The sequence below is a fragment of the Ictidomys tridecemlineatus genome, chromosome 10, assembly GCF_052094955.1.
Source record: "Ictidomys tridecemlineatus isolate mIctTri1 chromosome 10, mIctTri1.hap1, whole genome shotgun sequence".
NCBI lineage: Eukaryota > Metazoa > Chordata > Mammalia > Rodentia > Sciuridae > Ictidomys > Ictidomys tridecemlineatus.
Genome location: NC_135486.1, coordinates 60,591,476 through 60,611,951, shown reverse-complemented (window position 1 = coordinate 60,611,951; position 20,476 = coordinate 60,591,476). Strand labels below are relative to the sequence as shown.

The 20,476-nt window shown below is 54.4% G+C and overlaps 1 protein-coding gene across 1 annotated transcript in view; it reads right to left on the bottom strand.

The window, feature by feature from the left end:
- Window positions 1-20,476, bottom strand: part of Disc1 (DISC1 scaffold protein) — a 188,725-nt gene that overhangs the window by 41,072 nt on the left and 127,177 nt on the right. Inside the window, exon 10 of the mRNA XM_078023053.1 lies at window positions 11,176-11,236. Within this exon, the coding sequence (XP_077879179.1) occupies window positions 11,176-11,236 (61 nt within the window). The remainder of the gene's footprint in view (window positions 1-11,175; window positions 11,237-20,476) is intronic.

The following is a 20,476-nucleotide window of genomic DNA, read 5'->3' as shown; positions in this document are numbered from 1 at the left end:
CCTCTTCACTGTCTATTCATACCCCATAGCATCATGTAAATCCCAAACACACACAGTAAGATTGACTCTTAACCATGGCCGACGGCATTGGTCATGAGGTTTCCGGTTTACCTCGCCTGGACATAGTGCTCCCAGTGTTTCTTGTTGTTTTCAGTCAAGCTGAGACTCAAACTCTGCAGAAGGAAACTTGCAGAGGCCCGTGGGAGCAGGCCATATGCCCCGGGGCCCTGGCCTGCCCTGCGCCTCCACTGCCCCTGCAGTTCCAGGGAGGAAACCCGAGGGGCATAGCCACAAGACAGGCTTCAGACACAGGCAGGTGCACTAGTGAGGAACAGAAGCCACCATCGGAGAGCCCAGAGACGCCCAACTCAGAGGACAGGAGGCGAGTTTGGGTGAGGAGGTCCTCGGTGTCCTGACCTGCTGCCAGCGGATACACCTGGCGTTTAGCCTTTGACCTGCGGACCTGGAGATACTGTCTGGACAGCCATGTGGCTGTGTACCTCCAGCCTGGATCTTACCATCCCCTTGGCAAGGAAGCGGCAGCTGGCTGTTCAGGCCAGGGAAGGCAGCTGCAGGAGGGGGAGAGGCGCACCTGCACCACTCACCACCATTGGGATCCAGGGCCTCAAGGCTTGGCAGGTCCTGGATGGTGTCACCACTCATGTCTCCCGAGCTGCCTGCCCCACACTTTGAAACCAGATTAGTAGCATCAGTGTCCTGCATGACTGGCAGATTTAAGGACACTGGGAAACCTGCCCTGACCTAAGTGACTCCTGGAGGAACAGACACTATCCACAGAACTCCTGCATCTGGACCTCCAGGGGAAGCCAGGGCCACCTCCCAAGTGCCTCCTTTCTTTAAAGAACAAGGCACTGGCCCTGATCCAGGGGCCAGGAGCCACTGTGAATGAGTGTAGGGTGGTTCCCAGAGGGAAGAGGAGTTAGAGCACACCAACCCGCTCCACGTGGGAACGACTGGCCATTGGTTTCCAGAATCTCCCAGCCAGCTTCCTTCATTTCTAAGTCTCGGGTCTGGACACAAGCATGGACCATGGCGGCACAGGCTGCCATGTTCCTTTTCTGCCTCCCAAATCCTGTCCCAGGGTCTGGTAGTAAGGGTTGACTTGGAGCAAAGAACACACGGTCGAGGCCAAGAGAGCAGCCAGGCTGCCTTGAGGAGCCGCCACAGGATCAGAACCTCTACCACCACCCCCACTGACTCCTGGGGAGATCCTGCTTCCTGGACAACCAGGGTGGCCTGAGAGGGGACCCAAGCACCTCTATCATGTGCTGACAACCTGGGTAGCCATGACAAGATCACGCTCATCCTGAAGCCCAGTTACACTTGGGCAGACCCTCCTCATCAAGGATGCACAGTCCCTTGCAGGTGGACTGAAACCTTCCAGGTGAGACCCCCCAGCAGCAGGAGGCCAAGATCACCAGGAACACTGCCCCCGCCCACCACCAATAAGACTCACAAGTGAGCTCACTTGTGCCGAAGCGCCCTCCGGAGCAATCTTCATTCTGTGACCAGGAGGGTCAACACAGGCCATCAGGAAGATAAAAGCAACTTCTACTCAATAGCGATAAATCAGGGACAAAGTGTCAATTAACGTGCCCAGGCTTGAGTTCATTTGCGAAGCAAGGTTATGAGGCACCATTAGCATCTGCAGCGGTGGAAGAGGCCACCGCAGGACCTGGCAGATAATCAGGGCTGGCTCCTCGTCCCCTCTGCAGAATAACAGCGCGGGGAATAACTCAGTCCAATTGCATCGTGAAGTTGCCACAAGTTATCATCCTAGGCATCCCCGTCTCCTCCCAGTCCACTAAATACATGTACGATTTCTACTGGGGACTTTTTTTCCTAAGAAACACAACTGAAAGGCCTGGTTTTCATGATGAATGGGGCTACGGAATTATCCTCAGAGGCTTAGCATACACACAATCACATCAAATTCTCCCAGCTCAAGAAATGTCATCTTTACATCAACTGCAACAGAGGGACCGTCCCCGCCTGAGGTGGCTGAGATAAGGGATTTAGACGCATCCTGGTGTGAGTTCCAGATAGGGACACAGCCCAGCACCTGAACCAAGCGGCTGTCCACCCTGTCCCTGTCCCTGTTAGTGCTCCGGTAGCTGCTCTGGGAAGCAGGGAGGCAGAGGGGAGGGAGCAAGAGAAAGGAGCCTAACAGTGGCACAGCGTGTGACAGTTGGTGTCACCACACCTGTGATGGCTGCTGCAGACGTGTCATCACTTAGGTGGGAAGAGGACATCGGCTTCATGACTGCCCTGCCACTAGAAGGCACAGCTGAGGAACTGAAGGGGCAGTTCTGTTTTCACTAATCGGAACCTAATAGTTCGTACCTTGCTAGCAAATTAAAGCATCCAGCAATCTTTTAAAAAAATATATGTTTTTAGTTTTCAATGGACCTTTATTTTCATTTATTTACTTGTGGTGCTGAGAATCAAACCCAGTGCTTCACACATGCTAGGCAAGCGCTCTGCCACTGGGCCACAACCCCAGCCCACTTCCTGCAATCTTGATGGTGCTTCCCTGAATCATTAAAAAGTCTTCTCCTTTAATAACTGGATATCTACCGACAGGGTTTTCCATTGATATAGCAATTAATCTTTCTCCAAGATTTCTCAATGCTCACCCAAAATGCATCAAAAACATTCAAGCTATGGTGGTTTCTCTTGAGTCTGTAAACATCATCTGAGTCTGGACATTCCTCATTTATGAATTACAGTTGTAATTCATGAATTAGGCACCATGAAGAGTGAGCCCCTGGCAGAGCCTGGGTACAACCTCGGCTGGGCGCCTTCCTGAGTGGAGCCTGACCTGGAGATCTCCCGATGACTTCCTGCCAACCTGTAACTAAACAGAGGTGTCCTCGCCCTGGGCACTGTCTGGTGTCCAACCTCCTTAAGTGGTGCTAATGTCTTCACAGCTCTCAGAGGGCAGAGGGCACTGCTCCAGAGCAGAGGCTGGGTTCAGAGGCCCCTGCTTTACACGGCAGCTCATGTCCATCCGCTTTCTATTCCATTCCTCAAAATGACGGACATTTTCTTTTCCAGACTATCTTTTAAAAACAGCCTCATGCTCTCTTGAGTGGGAAACACCTTGAGTGGGAAACATCAATGACAAAGGACAGGAGGGCAGCCAACCCACACTCTTGCCTCTCCACTCAGAGGCACCTGCCTTACAGGACGAATCCCTGCGCCTTGCGCTGCCAGGGTCGCTCTATGATGCAAGCACTAGGAAAAGCCCCCCTCCCCGCCATGCCCACAGGACACTCTACTAACCCCTGGCCTCTGCCGCCCACCCGTGCTCCCAGTCAGCACTTAGCTCCCAAGCACACCATCAGGGAAGGGGAGCCCGTGTATTGGAGTCCATTGCCCACCCGGTACTGTTTCTGAGGTCTGAGGTCCAGACCCCAGATATGGAGGCCCCGTGAGTCACTCCCCAGCCTCTGGACTCAAAGCAGAGCTCAGGACTCTCCCAGTCTCAGAAGTCCCACCAGGATCCATAGGCCCACAAGCTGCAGTTGCTCCAGAATCTCACCCCTGCCTTACTCTGGCTCTGGGAACCTCTGCCTGCTCCAAGTCTCTTGCCGCATGAGATGGAGGACTCAGCTGCCTCATTTCCCTCCCTCCCGCCCTCTGCAAGAGGTGCTGACAGCAGGTCAAAAGGCAGGCAGCAAAACACTGAGCATGGGTACCTGAGCAGGCTGGCCACCCTGTCTGGGGGAACTCTTTGTGAGGTAGCAGCTGCAGGCAGACTGCTCTCCTCCTCCCCTCACCAGGAGGAGATTCCCTTCCACTTTTGTAAACTAAGGACTGTTCTTTCAACAGACTGCCTTTATTTCATCGTTCTCACTGTGCCATGCGGCAACTAGTGACAGCAACTGCTTATCGTGCCTTATTGCCAACAGCATTCTTTATCCTTTTCTTTACTAGCCCATTTTTATGATGGGAAATTGAGTCTTGAAGTGGTTTATTATTCTAGCGAAGGCCCTGGGCTCAGAAGTGGCCTCCTCGGAGTCTGGGTCTAGCGTCTCAAGGCAGAGCCCGACTTCACCTCTGCATGCCTCAGTTCTCTCTGGAAGTCAGGAGAGGCGACGAGGAGACCCCTCCAGAGGCCCTGCCCCTGTGAAGCCCCCAGACTGACCTCAGGTCTCCTCGCTGACATCAGGAAACAGGAGCAGGTGGTGTGGGATGCCCAGGGTCCTCTTTGTTTTGAAGTAATGGCTCAAGAGAAGGGGCACCCTTTATGCTACTCCTGTACCTCGTCTTCAGCCCAGACCCTGAGTGGGGGAGAGCAGCCTGGTCCTTCCCACTGGGCCCAGGCTCTGTGGAGGCCAGAGGATCAGGCTGGGGCTTTCTGACCGTCCTAACTAGGGAGCAGGACTTCTTCTCGGAACTCTGCACGATCTTTCTGAAGAACTAAATCTCATCATATGGACACTTGGGAGGAGAAGCAGCTATTTCTGAGTAAAAATTCATCACTGGTGTTTTAGAGAATGGAGAGTATTGTACATTAGAAGTAGACCTGCCAAGTTCATTAGAAGTCTCTCATTTGCATTGGCCTTGGACATAGTTACTAAATCAACTCACTATCTAGAACACTATCGGCTGCAGCGGGGAGTCTGGTCCCCACCTAAGCACTACAAAAATCTCCTCATCTTTTTTTTTTCCCTTCCTTTTCTTTTTACTCTTTAATTCGTGCCACTTTGTTACATTTTATGTATCACTTTTTCTGTATGTATGCTTGCAAAAGCATCATTACTTTAAGTATACTTAAGATTTTTCTGCATGAGCGGAAATAAGGTAAAAATGAAACATAAACAATCAGTGGTGATTTATTAAATTAGTGAGCATGTAGTGATTTCCATTATACCTGTTCACACTTAATAAAGTATTTTAAATCCTTGTTTCTCTTTGAAAACCAGACAAACAATCCAGCCAAATGGCCTCAAAGTTCAAAGTGGACAAGACCTACAGTGAGTGTTCTCATGACCGCTTCCCCTGTGACATGCAGGATTGAATTATCTGCTCAGAAGGGAAACAGGGCCCTGCGGCCATGTCTCCACCCATGCCTGGGCTTCCACGCATTCACAAGCCCCCAGAAGCAGTGGGGTCAGAGGGTAGAGTTTGGGCTACAGCAGGCCACTGATGCCTTGGGGCTGCAAGGAGACAGGAGGAGCCAGAGAGGCAGAGATGGCCTTCAGCAGAATCAGCAGGATAGCGGGCTCCGCTCAGAGACCAGCCTCAGGTGAAGACAGGAAAGATGCTACACCTCCCAATCTCTGCACCCTCACTGCCCAGGAGAAAGACAGAGCTGAAACTGTCCCACCTGGCACGGAGGTGACTGCCGGGGAAAGAAAGGCCTGCACTTCCCGCTCAGGCTCTCCAAGGCTGCAGAGGGAGGAGGCAGGGGCCCTGCGTGGGGGAGCCCCAGCTCTGCGTGAGGACACCGTCCTGAGGAGGGCGTTTTCAACTTGTGCCCACCAAGCCCAGAGGGAAAGGTATCCACTTGTGACCAACAATCGAGTGAACTGCAGGGAGAGACGAGGAGGCCCTTGCTTGGTTTCCTCTGATCCCGGAGGGGGGGGGGCTCCCAGCAGGCAGCTGCACACCTACAGGCAACTGTCTGTCAGATCCACTTCCTTCCATTCCCTCTGCATTGCTGGGATGTTCCTGGGGGTGGGAGGAACTGGGTGCCCAGGATGTTCAGATTGCCTGGCACGTTTGGTACGTTCCATGTGGCTCTGAGGAACCCACTCCTCACTGCAGACCTCCCCCTAGGAAGCAGACAGGGAATTTGGGTAGCACAACGGGGTGGGCAGACTCTAGAGGGCCACACTCTGAGCAGGTCTCAATCCCTGCCTGGAGGCCCCAGTGCAAGCTCAGGTAAGCTCATTCCCTCCCTCTGCCCTCTAGCCCCCCGTCCCTGCCTTCCTCACCTCCTGGGTGCCGCTCCAGTGCGACTTCTCCAACTTCTCTGATAAGGACTAACTAGCTCCTGCTTCCCTTTGTGGATGTGGGGACACAGAAGGCCGCTGGGAGAGGGGGCCACTTGCTGTATGTGAGACTGGATCGGTATTAGGAAGTAAGGAAATGGACATTCTCTCCAGCACCATCTCTACATGTTTAAATGACTCCTGCTCTTGGAAGAAAATGACACGTGTGTGCTCTGGTACCCATTTCCTCCCTGACGTACATGTGTGACCTTCTTCATATGTAACATTTCTAAAGACAAAATCTCAATGGGTGAAATGGAAGCATGGAGTACACATCCTAAAACGTCTCTCCCCCTCTTTGGAAACAGCTCTCCAGAGGCCCTATCTTCAACCTAAACACCCATCTTCCCTGAGCTTGGAAGTAGCCAGCCACCCTTGTTCTCAGCAGTAACCGAGAGGCCGGGGAGCCTGGGGAGGGACAGGTCTGGGTCTCAGAGAGCGTCCTACACATGTGCAGTGCCGCCTCGGCTGGAGGGCGTTCCCAGGAAGTCCAGCCACACCATAGGCTTCTCCCTGCCACTGCTGACACTGCACGGCTGACGTGGAAGGCCAGCACCATTTTGCCAGATTTTTTCCACTCCAGGAAGGTGTCTGCCCCTCTGGTTTTGCCAACATCTGGACCAAAGACTGAATGTCCACACAAACTGGCTGAGAAGGGGCCAGGGCAGAGATGGCCAGGGCCCTCTCCAGCCCAGCTCCCCCCTGCAGCAACCTCTGGGCCTCCATCAGCAGGTGAGTTCATGGGCACCATGCCTCTCCGCCTATTCGTGTGCACATTTCAAAATTATTAGAAGCTAAATGTGAGGTTTTGTTAAAAAAAAAAAACTGGATTACTTTTAGAGCAATTTGTCAGCCTCTAAATTTCAAAGTAAATTTCAGGTGAGACCAAAGAGCTCTTGAGAGTTTCTTCTAAAGCCAAGACGGCCTCTGAAGAATTTTCCAACTACCTCCAAGCTCAAAGCAGATTGTAATGATTTTCCTGTTTTCTTTTCTGATTATAAAAGTGTGATTCACACTCACACACTTGAGAATTGCAAGCAGAGTGCCAGGAAGCAAAAATAACCCACAATCCACAAAACTGCAGCTATCTTTTGCAGCAAAGGTTTATCTTCAACTTCAGGGAAAACCAAGCAGAGAGAGGAAGGGAGAGAGTAGAAAGAAGAAGGCGGCTACCATTGGTTCTGCCTGCAAAAGATCCCATACGTTTACCCAAAACCAGCACACATGGGGCAGGGGGCACCCGCCAGAGATGAGAGTTTGCCCTATACAACAAAGAATCTCTTTTTACAATGGTTAGAGACACACAAGATTTGAGATTGATAAAAAAAAAAAAAGTAGCCCATCTACAAAGTAAAGACGGAAAGCTTCTTTTGACCCCATGATAAAGGAGGATAACAAAGAGCACATAATAACTGAGATAACAGAAATGAAAACCCTTCAGCCACGAGGGAAAGAAAACTAAGTCAACACAATCCTCCATCGTCCCCTCTGAATGCAGGCCTGGAGGAGAGTATGTGGCACAGAGCTTCAAGGGCAGGATTGGCTGTTGCCATCTATGTTAGTCACATGTTTCACTTCTGTGACTATGGAATGCCACTGGAACAATTTCAGGGGAGGAAAAGTTTATTGGGGGTTCACAGTTTCAGAGGTCTTAGTCCACAGAAGGCCAGCTCCATTCCTCAGGGGTCAGGGTGAGGCTGAACACCATGACCAAAGAGTATGGCTCACACGACAATCAGGAAGCAGAGAGAGACTCCACTGCCAGATATGAATATATGCCCAGAGCCACGCCCCAATTACCACCCCTCCAGCCACACCCACCACTGCTGTCACCACTCAGTTAATTCCACCAGGGGATTAATTCACTGATTGGGTTAAGACTCTCACAACCCAATCACCGCTCCTCTGAACCCTCTTGCACTGTCTCACATGTGAGCTTTTGGGGGACACCTCACCTCCAGTCTCTCTAATCTCCCGTCATTACCACTGAGATCTGATGGCCAGGATGTGGGTTTGGATGCTACGTCTTCTCAAGCCACTGACTTTTGAATCTAATAGTTAAGAATAAAGTATCAAGAGGTGACAGCTATTGATCCGTTGATTGGAACACTAAATCTGATTTAGGCTCACCATGTGCCAGACAGCCTGCCACCTCCGAACACCAGGCTGGTGGGGCATGGAATACGCCCTGGAGGACTGAAGTCTGCCAAAACCAGATGCCCCCGCAATGGACTGCCGCGTGTGGCTACCAGGTGGTACCTGCAGGAGCAGGAGGGGCTGGCAGGGCTTCGCAGAGGGGCACGTGCACTGTGTCTTGGTGTGTTTGTGGGGCAGCAGGGGACTCTGCAGCAGAGCTGCACAAGGTACTTGGACACCCAGGGAGTCCAGCAAGTGGGGCGCCTTGGGCACCGTGCGGTGGGGACTGCAGACAAGACTGAACCAGCAGGCTGCAGCCCCTCACAGGAGCTCAGGGGATGTGGCAGGTCCAGCAGCTATGCAGGGGTCAAGGGAGCCCAGCAGTGATGATGTCAGTCCTGCTGTGGAAAAGTGCAGGCTGATGTGGGAGAGGCCTTTAGGAAGAGGCTCCACTACTCTGTGGGAACAGGCGGGACACTTGGAGAGGCAGCCTGACTGCTGCCTCTCTCTGGCAGAGTGACACAAAGGAGAAAGAGGCACCTGCGCCAAGAAAAGGTCAAACAGAGCCCTCCTGCGGTGTCTCACCTTTGTGGAGGAAGGCGCCATTATGCATGTGCACCTGACTCCAAGGCAGAGGACTGCAGCCAAGCCCTGCTCTAGCACCCAGCTCTCTTCTGTGCCACATGGATTCCCTGGGTCACTACTGGCTTCTACCCTCCTCCAGCAGCTCACTGACTTTCCCACAGACAGGGATGCTGAGCCCTCTGACTGCACCTAGTGTCCAGATCTCTGTACACCTAGAGAATGACAAAGTCCATATGGCCATCTGCTTGTGTCTTTGTACCAAAACTGGCCAGACCGGAATCCCTGTGCAATGCCCTATAAGGGCATTCCCTGCAGTGGCCCAGCAGGAGGGAGTGGACCAGCCAGCTCTGGGTGGCTTTCTTTCCAAAGCCCTGTCAGGCCACGGGATGCCACGAGGATTTTGGCCAGCATCTGCCACCTGCTTTAGTCACTTGATGCCTTGCAGTGTGCACTGAGCGGTCACCATGAGGCCAACTACACCAGGACAGAAAACCATTTCTGTACCTCAGGTGTTGTTTCCTTGGAGAGGAAGAGATGTGATGGACCATCAGAGGAGATGGTCATCAGGGCAGGTGAGCACAGCCATCACCACTTGGGGACAGCCACATGAGGGGCTGGCCCTCACCACCCATTCGGCAGTGTCCACTCTGATCTGAGGCACCTATAAAACTGCCTTCTCAAGGGTATACACCCTGGCTACCTGGTCAACTCCTGCCCCACCAGCCACCACCCTGGCCACAGGACAATGTGGAGGCCTTCTAGGTGCCAATGGACGTGAGTCAAGAGGTCAAAGACAGGTAGCTTGGGGGCATCTGCGTGGCTGGAGAGGCAGAGAGAGCGGTGGAGGGGATGAGAGAGGACATGGGTGTCTACCACCTGGCTGTGTTCCTTGAACCATCTGCGCAAGCACAGGCTTCCAGGCACCTGATGTCAGCACTGGCAAGTCCCTGCGGACACACTCCTAGACAAGACAGGTGGCCTCATGTCCCTGCCGGACGCCCCAGGCAGCCCGGAGAGCAGAGTGCAAGACCATTGCTCAGGGGTGGGCAGCCACAGCAGGTTCAAAGAAGGCACTTAACCCTGAGGATGGGTGAGGACTGGACCTACCAAGGTCCAGTGGAGTGTAGCTGGGAAAGGCCTCTGGAGGCCAGGCTGAGGAAGAGGGGTGGAGCCACCTGGCACATGCCAGGTGCCCTGGGGAAGGATACCCTTTCCCCTTTGAGGTGGCTCCTCTTCTAGGAAAACCCAGAGGCCTGGAAAGAGCAGGAAGACCTGCACATTGGAACAGGGGGATGGCTGGTGACGATGACCCTTGAGGACGCAGTCACCAGGAGAAGCTATGAGCACTGGGAAGGCATTTGGACATGAGCTGAGGACAAAGAGCAGCCACCTGCAATGCCAGACTGTGTTTAAGACACACACTCGGGGCCCTCAGGACAGAGGACAAGGAGGACACTGGGGGCAGGGAGCCGCTCTGTGAGCTGGCCATTCCCAGAGAGGCCAGTGCACAAGCAGACAAAGGTGGCCCTGCAATGTGCCCAGGAGGCAGGGTCGACCAGACTTGGGGACTGAGGGGGACAAGAGGGCAGGGAGCCAGCCTGAGCCCAGGGTTCCTGCCTCAGGCCAAGCCACATCAATGGGCAGAGCCTCCCCCACTCCCCACTGGCCACTTTCAACAGTCTGAGGTGTGAGAGGCAGGGAATGGCCAGGCAGAGGGTGTATCACTTTCCACAAGGAGAACAAAACCTCTAGAGCTAGTGCCCCACTACCCCTGACAGCTGGCTCCACCACTCCCAGGGAGACCTGTGGGCCCAGGGCACTGTCCCAGGACAGGTCCCAGGCGTGGCCTTTCTGAAGAGCTACTTAACCACATCCAAAATAGTAGCAACACATTGCCCTAAAACCAAATGCCTCCCAGGGCGGGGAGCACATTCTACATTCCCAAACTGGCTCCTTAATTAGGAGCAGAGCCAGGCGGCTGGTTCGTTTTCAGAAGTACGCAAGAGGAGAGCCAGAAACATCTCAACATGCCACAGCTGCCTAAGGGTCCTCGCGTCTGAATTCCTAACTGGGTTAAAAAAAAGCAACCAGGAATGTTCACGCTGGTTGATTCAGGATTCAAAACAGAACCTACGACGATGTGCATTTCTGTATTGTTCAAACCATGTCTAAACGGGTTCACAAGGCATGAGGGCGGAATCCCATGCTTGTCCTTACCAAGGGACATGAAGGCTGTCCTGTGTTCTCCCCAGGACACAGCAAGCATCTCAGGCGATTTGCTTTGTAGAGGTGGAAACCTGGGCCAAGAGATATTTGTATTGCACCTGCTCCTTCCTTGGATAGCCCTTTTCACAGACTGGACTAAATTCCGGTGAACCCTCATGGAGCCTCCAGGTGCGCCTGGGATCTGTGGTGCAGGTATTCTCCTTACCTGCACAGGTTTCCCTCAAGCACCTCCATGTACTTCACGGTCTTCTCCTTCACACTCGCTTCTGCAAAACAGAAGTGCAATATGAATGTCCCTGCAGTGAGACAGGAACCAGAACCACACAGGCCCGGGACGGTCCAGGATCATGGCCATGCCTCTGGCAACAGAGGCCTCCTGTGTCAGGAAAACAATGAGGCCCATCACGGCAGGGCCCTGTGTCCTGTGCAGGGAAGGAGGCTGAGGCTGTGGGTGTCTCTGAGGGAGTCAGAGGTGGGAGCACCCTCACTATGCCATCCTGGCTTGGTTCCTTCCAGGCCACACACTGACCACCCAGTGGTCACTGGTGCTCCACGAACCTCCCCACCTGTAGCCAGCTCAGCTGTGGGACATAGGGAAGAGAACAGAGTGTGGAACAACCTCTGCTCTACAGGGGATGCAGCCGAGGACCACAGGCCCACCCACTGGCACAACCCTCCAGTGAGGCCAGCCACCATCTGAACCTCCAGTGAGGCCAGCTGCCATCTGAGTCAATGCAGAGCACACCAGTCACCAAATACATGCAGAAGGGGCAAGTGGCAGCAAGCACTGGACATGAGGAAGACCTGCACCCCTGGTCAGGCTCTGAGGATTGGACAGCTCCTCCCCAGATGCTGAGTATGGGCATGGAGTGCTCTGAAGGGCACCCGCAGGGGTGGTGCTTGCAGAGGGGGCTGTAGTGGCCATGGCACTGTCAGGGCAGCTTCCCTGCTGGCCTCATTCTGGACTCCACTTAGTCTCCAGGTAGTCCACACTGCAGGTAGTCTACCCAGTTCACCACCACTGTGAACTGGGGGAACCCACAAAGCAGAGGCCCGCCTGCCCCAAGTGGCACCCTTGGAATCTGGAATCCTGCTCTGCCAACGTGTATGTTGGAGTAGGGTCAGGCGTACGGAAGAAGCTAGAAATGCACCCTGGACCTCCTTGCAAAGAAACTAAATATTTACACACACAAAAATAAAACAATCAGAAGTTTTGGTTCATTGCTTCATAAAAAAAGAAATAAATACTTGGGCAATAAAACTGTTTATGCCATGTGCTAAGTGTTTTTCCAGGTGATTTGTTCAACATAATTATCCCCGGTGTCCAGGAGGTGGGCAACAAGACCCTTCCCAGTGCCGTCTATAAAAGGGCACAGAACCTGCATGTAACCTACACACATCTTCCTGCATGATCTAAATCCTCCTGGATTCCTGGCATTGCCTCAGGTGGTGGGAATGGCCTGTGAATAGTTGCTACACCCTGTGGGATAGAGACTAGGGAAAGGTCACTCTGTGTTTAGTACAGACACGGGTTTTGTCAAATAGTCCCAATCTGAGGTGAGTTGGATCCATGGATGCAGAACCCCAGATCAGAGGGCTGACTGGCTTTTCTTTTTTTTTAACACCTGCCACGTGCCAGGTATTGTCTGTGAGTGGGGATTTGGCTGTCACCAGAGGCTCTACAGAGTAGAGCTCTGCTCAACAGCTGATCTGGAGCAAGTATAGCAAGCTCCAAAGTCCCAACTGAAGAAGCTCTTCCTGCTCCACATCCCATGCCCTTGGGAAAGGTCAGCAAACAGAAAAGCTCAAGATTCCTGCTTCTGCAGCAGTCATCCTAACCGGGCAATGATTGAAAGTAACACAAAAGTTCTTTAGAAACTTAAGGTAAGTACTGTGCCAGAGCAAGTTCAAGAAAGACAATCAGGGCTGCGGAGCGGGGAGAGTAGGCCTCCTGGGAAGGTGACACCTGAGTAATAGCTCGCAGAGGGCAGGGGAGAGCTGGCAAGCATCCTGAGCTGAGCAGGGAAAGCGAAGGGGCAGCCAGTCTGAAGGTCCCGGGGCCAGAGCCACCCGGAGTGCACCACAAAGTGGCTGGGGCCCAGTGCTCCAAGGAGAGAAGAGACAAGGCAGGCAGAACCCAGGCCCAGTCACATGGCCACGGGGCAGAATGTGCTCCCAAATGGGGCCCCAGCATGCCTCTGGCCCCAAACACTGTTCTAGAACCTTCTGCTCCCCATGCAGAGACAAAGCCCATTTCCCTCCCAGGAATCTGGACAGGCTGTGACCACTCCACACCCAAGTGTGATGGGATTCCATGCGACTTCTGCCTGGCCCCCTCTCCTGGAAGCCGGCCACCACACCATGAGAAAGCCCACATCCCATGGAACCACGTGCAGGAGTAGAGCCAAGAGCCAGGCACAGGCCTTAGCCCGCAGCCAGCATCAACCCCAGATGCGCCTGATAGGCTGTCGGTGCTGTGCCTTTGCACCAGAGGGTCACAGACATCACGGAAAGACAAACCAGCCCACACACCTGTCCAAATTCTAGCTCTCAGAGCTCACAGACCTCCGTGATGGCAACACCGTGCCACGTGGCTGCAGGAACCAGAAAGTCCCTGCCAGGGCTGTAAGTCCCAGACTAAATGGGAAATGCTACAGAGTAAGGGAGAATGGCTCATGGTCACCAAGCTGAGGATCACAGAGGACAGGGTGGAAGCAGAAAGACACTGGGAGGTTCCTGTTATCATCCAGGAGAAGGCCATCGGCTGTCAGGGAGGAAAAGGAATCACTGTGCCTCACCATCAAAGGGTCATAGCACGTCTCAAAAGACCACTTAAGAAGAGAGGGTATAACAGGTTTACCCGGCCAGTTTTATGTCACGCAGGACCCAAGGACCCAAGGACCCAGGGACAACCATGGGAGATGCTGGATGGTACAGGAAGTACTAGGTGCCATAGGAGGTACTGGCTGCCAAGGAGGTGCTAAGTGCCACAGTCAGTGCTAAGTGCCACAGGAGATGCTGAGTGCCAGGGAGGTGCCAGTGCCACAGTTAGTGCTAAGTGCCACGGGAGGTGTTCAGTGCCATGGGATATGCTGAGTTCCACAGTTAGGGCTAAGTACCATGGGAGATTCTGGGTGCTGTAGTTAGTGCTCAGTGCCACGGGAGCTGTTCAATGCCACAGTTAGTGCTAACTTCCAGGGAGGTGCTGAGTGCCAGGGAGAGGCTGAGTGCTCCAGGAAATGCTAAAGAGAAGGGACCCCAGGGCTCCTGATAAAGGCAGGAAGGCATCCGCTTATCCCCTTTGCCAAGTGACGCTGACAACATGATCCAGGCCATACCACCAGAGTGGAATGCACGTAACTAGGTGACTCCAACTAAACAAAAACCGGTTGACACTTGAATATGGTTAATCTGTGAAATGTTTATAGAGTGTAGGCCACAAACACAAACCACCATCCAGGTACCCAGTCTGGGGCCACTTCACATAAGACACTATGCCCGACATGCCAAGGACCCCATTCCAGGGACACAGAGATGGCTAGGGCCAGGCGCTGACCCTGACCTCTCTTTATGGGGCACCATCCACAGTCTTCATCGGAACCAACAACCCAAAAACATCCATGGGCCTGATGGGAACACTGACCATGACCCCAGCAGTGCCCTTTCAGGGTAGGCGTGGCAGGAGGAAGAAGAGCAGGGTGGGCCCAGCTGGGTTTCTGTGGATGACAGCCTGCGTCTGCCTGACAGAGGCAGTACTGCTAGTCATGGAAGTGGGCAGGAGGTGAGCGACCCCATGCAGACTGGCCGTGAAGTCGCACAGAACCGGCTTCCGGGAACTACAGTGGTCAGGAGGGCAGCCGCCGATCCCGAGGCCTAACCATGGACAGGAGCCAGGGCTCTCCACAGGGGCCGACCACTCATGTGGTCAGACATTAGCCGCTCCACTGAGGGGCTTGGCCATCACACAGCATCTGGAAGGCCTGGCCTCAATTTGAAAAAACAAGACATCACATTTCAAATACCAATGTTGAAGGATCAATTTAGACAAAATTAATTTTCATCTAGAAAAATCATTCAGAAGGAAGAGATGAAGAACAAAGGTGAAACTCTAGAATCCTGAAATTTTTTCAAATATCTAACGTCTGGTTGATTCTCTCTTCAAGTTAACGAGAGGGCCTCGTTTGGCTGGGTGATTACACCACACACAGAGAGGAGGCAGAGACCCAGTGCCAGCGGAGGCTCAGGGAGGTCGGCAGTTCCAACACAGACCAGCAACGGCACTGCCCCGGCGGGTACGGGGTGGGAGGGTGGCCGGGGAGTGGCAGGGTCCTTTCCTGATGCCGTCCTGCTTGGTCACACTTCACACTCCCCCAGGCGTTCTGTCGGCTGGTGCTGAACCAAGGAGGACCATGGCCCCGGAAGCCCAGCGGGGCAGGCGGACCAGGCAGCTCAGCATCCCCTCGCAGAGCACTGCCTGCGGCAGGTCACACTCTAAACCCCGTGCTGACGATGCTGAGGGACACGGCCCGGGAAGCAGCCCTGCTGGTGCCACAGTGGGTCAAACAGGCAGCCAGGTCACTGGGACACTGCCACATCACACAGGCCTCCAGCTCAAGTGCCACAACGGGGGTTCCACGAGGGACACATAATGAGCATGTGAACTCTCGGCAGGTGTTCCAGGGGAACTCAGGAGGGACCAACACCTCGTCCAACACCTCTTACCTCCGCCACGTGCCAGGTTCCACATTGTCATCAGACCACAGAACTGGATACAATATTGCCCTGGAAGCCCTGGGCCCAATAAATCAGCAGAGATCAGGACAGAAGGGAGAGCCAGCCGATGGCACAGGGTGGAAGCAATCCGGGAGCAGGAAGGTCCCTTCCAGCCTCACACATGCCTTGTCCTATGTCCTTGCCAGTGGAAAGAAGCCCCTGCCCGCAGCGATCCCCACCAACCCTGAGGGCTCCCAGGGCTGACGCTCTGTTTTCCAGCCTGTGACTGCAGGGTGTGGGGTCTAGAAACTGAGCTGAGTGTCAGACCTGCTCAGCAAGCTGCTGACTCCCTCCAGCACTGTGCAGGTAAGAGCAGCCTTGTCCTCTGACTCGTCCCTTCCTCCCTCCCTCAGCATAGCACACACGCACACACACACACATGCACACACAGGTGCACACACGTACTCACACGAACACACACATGCACAGATTGGATTCTCGTCCTTCTTGTTGATAGGACAAGGAATGCAACCTGAAACTTGCTCTTTAAGATGAAAAACTTTCTTCTTGAAATATTTGCTGTTTTTTGTTTTTTAAACCCACCATATCCACCTGATCTTCCTAGGCTGAGAAAACAGCCCCACCCGCTAGCTGGCAGGGCGCTTCCAGCTGCATCATTTACTTCATTCAAGTCTCACAATAATTCTCTGATCCCCTTTTGAGGATGACGAGGCTGAGGGGAACCATTTCATGGAGTAAATGAAAACTTTAGGCCCAGCTGGTTTATGCCTTTAACCAAACCACATCTCCGAGGCCCAGGGTGAGGAGACCGCTTACAGACCTCTCAGTTTCCAGGAGGGAACTTGCCCTCTGGAGCGGGGGCTCCCATGCGTGACTCTGGGAGTTCTTCTTGCAAGAGGGTCCTGCAACACGGTGCGTTAGGCTGGGAACAGGCCGACTCCCTGCCCCTGCACTTCCTGGCCCAGAACCCAGGGGTTCAACAATTCCCAGGTCAGGTCTCCTAGCGTTAAGAAGCCGCGTTCACCCAGCGTCTCAGTGATGGCTTTCATTTCTGTGTTCTAGAGGTGTGGACCCTCTTGGAGTCAGTGACTCCTATAGAACTCACCCTTCCCATCCCAGCCAGAGCACAACCCACACACCTCCCCTGCTGGGCCCTAATCTGTCCCCTGCCCTCACTCCCAGGGCAGGTGCCAGACAACCAGGGACCGCCCCTGCACCAGAGTCCTGAAACCTATCACGCTGGCCGCCCCAAGCCTGCCTGCCCTGCCTGCCCTGCCATCCCTCAGAAGTGACAGGGAAAGCTCTGTCGACATCCCTCCCTCTCCTCCTGACTACCGCAGTGCTTCCCATGTGGCTTTGCAGAGCGCAGCTACCCCTCCTCCTGGAACTGAGAGTACCCAGCTCCCTTCTCCACAGCAGGCATCTCCTGACCTGGGGCCTGGCCACACCTGGCTAATGTCAGAGCCACATGCTAACATCTGTGGGGCCTGCCGCATTCAGCCACTCGTTGGTCATCGCTTCAAGTGCCCGGTATGTGGTCGCCTACTGTCTCTGCCCCTGCCCCACACTATAGCAACGAGCCTGCTCCTACCCACATCTGCAGTTCATTCTGAAATGTACAAGGGAGAAGAGAAGGGCAAGCGTGGTAGCGTGAGCATGGTTAGCAAAATGAATTTCAACCGTAAGAAAGTGGCTGACGGGGAATGCAGTCCTTCACCTCCACCAGGGTGTGGCTGTGAGCCCCGGGACAGCACAAGCCTGGCCAGCTCCAGGAGGCAGGCAATGACCCTCGGCACCAGGGGCATTTGGGCTGGGAGCACCCACCTGGTGCGCCTCCCGGTACCACCGTACAGCGCCCCAACACTGGGCTTTGCACTTCTGCCTGCCATGTCTTTGCACATCTGCCTGCCTTGTCTTCTATTCCATGCAGCAGAGCTGGGAGGCAGGGAAGGTGGAATGCAGAGCTCAGACAGGAAACACAGGGTCGCCCTGCCACATCCTGAGGGGTCAGGTACAATGTTCCACATGGTTCTTCCCACTGGAGAGGGAGCCCATGTTCCTTCTCACCCCTGCACTGGTTTCCTGGACCTTGGAACAGAAGCCAAGCACCCACCCAGGGCCTGCAGAGCCTGCCCATGCATGGGCCCTGTCCCTTCTCCCCTGGTCAGCTCCTCAATTCACCTCAGAGCCCTTACCCCAGGCCCTGCCCGTGAGCCCCGCCCCACTTCCCTACCAAGTCCCGTAGGCCTCAGCTGTAAGGTCTCCTCCTTTGTGGACGCTCCCTTCCAGTCACTGGCTGCCTGTGTTCTTTTGGTCTGTCTCTCCTGTTAGAATCCAAGTTTCCTGGCGACAGCGTATCAGCAGCACGGTGTCTCACCCCTTGGGTTCCTTGCTTTTCTGGCCCTGTTCCTGAGTCCCACTGTCCTTTGTCAGAGCAGAGAGTGGCATGTGGGAAGCACCCTGAAGGTGAGTGCAGGTGGGGGCTCCTTGTCTCCCCGGGGAAGCACCAGGGCCACTTGTGCCATGCATTTGCAGGGATGGGGGTCACAGGGCCCCTGTGTGACCCCAGCACTCGGCCCAGAAACCCTCACCAAGGCCAGCAGAACAGCCACGTGTATCTCTGCGAGCCTGACAGTGGCTGAACGAAATCCTCCCTGGGAACGAGGATGCAGGACTACGGGCGGGTGCAGCGGAGCAGCCTGCTGCCCACCTGGTGCCTTCAGGCAGACACCCGTGCCCCTGCTGACAAGTCACACTCTGCTCTCCGCCTGCTGCCTGCTGGGCAGGCAGAGCCAGGGGACCAGGGCTCCCTGGGAGCAGAATGAAGGAGGTCAGCCAGGAAAGGCTGGCTGGCCCTGGGCCCCCACAAGTGGGGAGTGAGCTGCCATTCCAGGCAGGAGCACGTCTCCAATCTCTGACTCCCGAAATCATATCTGGGACAATGCTAATGCGAAATCTGGACACACTGGAACAGACGGTGGCAAGAGCGTCCCTAACCATTTACAGCAGTGTCCCACCCACCCGCCCCTCCCTCTCACCCTCAAGAGCACCAGGTCGTCGAGAATTTAAAAATAACCTAATATGGATTTCAAGTAGAGTAAGCTAAATGAGCCCGATTTTCTACGCCTTTCATTTCAAATTATGCGCTGGATATCTGGAGGCATGAGCATGAGTGAGGAGGATGCGACATTTAAAATCTAATTTTCAAAAATCGGGTCCTAAGGCAGAACAGTGAAAATGCATTTGCACATATAATTGCGCCTGCAAATCGACACTGGCAGAACAGCGCCAGGCTGGCTTGCGCGACGGCCTGGCCCAGGAGCACCAAGCCACGGGAGCCAGCTCACTAGCTCAGCGGGTACTAGCTGAGCCCTGCCCTGTGCCAGCTGATGCACCCCATGCCCAAGCGGATGTGCTCTGAGCTCACAGGCTGGAGACCCTTGGGAGCTGGCAAGGGAGTGGCTCTGGTGAGGGGCCTTCACCACATGGCAGGGGGCGGGGCAGGACAGCAGAGCCAGTGAGCTGAAGAAAGGCACCTTCTCTAGGCAGGGGAAGGTGGAGGTCGGGCCCTTCGCCCAGCAGAGTGGAAACCTGCCCAGAGCAGGAAACAGGGAGGAGCAGAGGCAGCATGGCCAAGAGCCCACACGCAAGGCCGGAAGCACAGTGGAAAGCGGAACATCGGGCTGACTGAAGACCAAACTGGGCATCAGAGGACAAGAGGGCAGCAGCCAGAAGCCAGCATGAACACAGGTGGTACATGGATTCAGCTTGATGTGACCTCAGCCATCTTGATTCATAGCTGCCACCACTGTCCCTGCCTGCATAAGCTCCCAGCACAGTGGGAGCAGACTAAACCACCAGAGTGGTATGTGGAGCTTGGCAACAGGACCCTGGGGCCAGCAAAGTACCCTTGGTATCAGCTGGAGATGAACCAGGTGTTTCAAAGTCACTTTTTCCCTGAACACTCCTCTTTCTGACCACATCCCAGGGACCCTCTGGTCTAGCTGCAGCCCAGGGCCACACTGCCATCAGCAAGTTCCCCGAAAACCAGCCCCTGCCATCCTGGACCTGTCTGCTCCTTTCTTTGGTCGCATGCACCTTCAACCAGTTCTCATACCCAGACATGGCTGTTTCAGAACCGGTGTGTGATAGGAAAGGTGCTGAGGATACAGACCTGGCAGGCATTAGGGTCAGGTTGGATGTATCACTCACTCAGCTACTCACTGAGCACCTACTATGTGCTGGGCACTATCATGTATCACCCACCCAACAACTCGCTGAACACCTGATACATGCTGGGCACCATCCTACAGCTAGAGCTGCAAGAGCAAAGCCATGTCAGACGAAAGGGTATCTGTGAACTGCCAAGAGTCCAGCCTGACTTAGAAGCCGCCTGTTACTATCTGCTGAATAGCTGAAGGAAGGGTGGAGGGAGCTGGCATCCAGGAGGGGACACAGAGAATGGCACAGTGAATGCATGGGGCAATAGATACCTGAAAGGGACCATGCGAGCACAGAGTGGCCAGGGGAGGCCCCTGAGATGGAGGTGCTTCCACCAAGATGACAGAGAGTCCATGCATTGCAGGAGAGCTTGGCCAGCTGGTGGACAGCACCAGAGAAGAACTGGGGAGGACAGGGACGAAGGCAAGTTCTTTGCCTTTCTAACACTTGACGCTGGGTGTGTCTGGGCAGTTGTGCTGTAGAGGGTGGTCGAGGGGCTGAAATCAGGGAGGTGGAGAGCAGGGCTCCCACATGTTTGCAAAGCCCAGAGA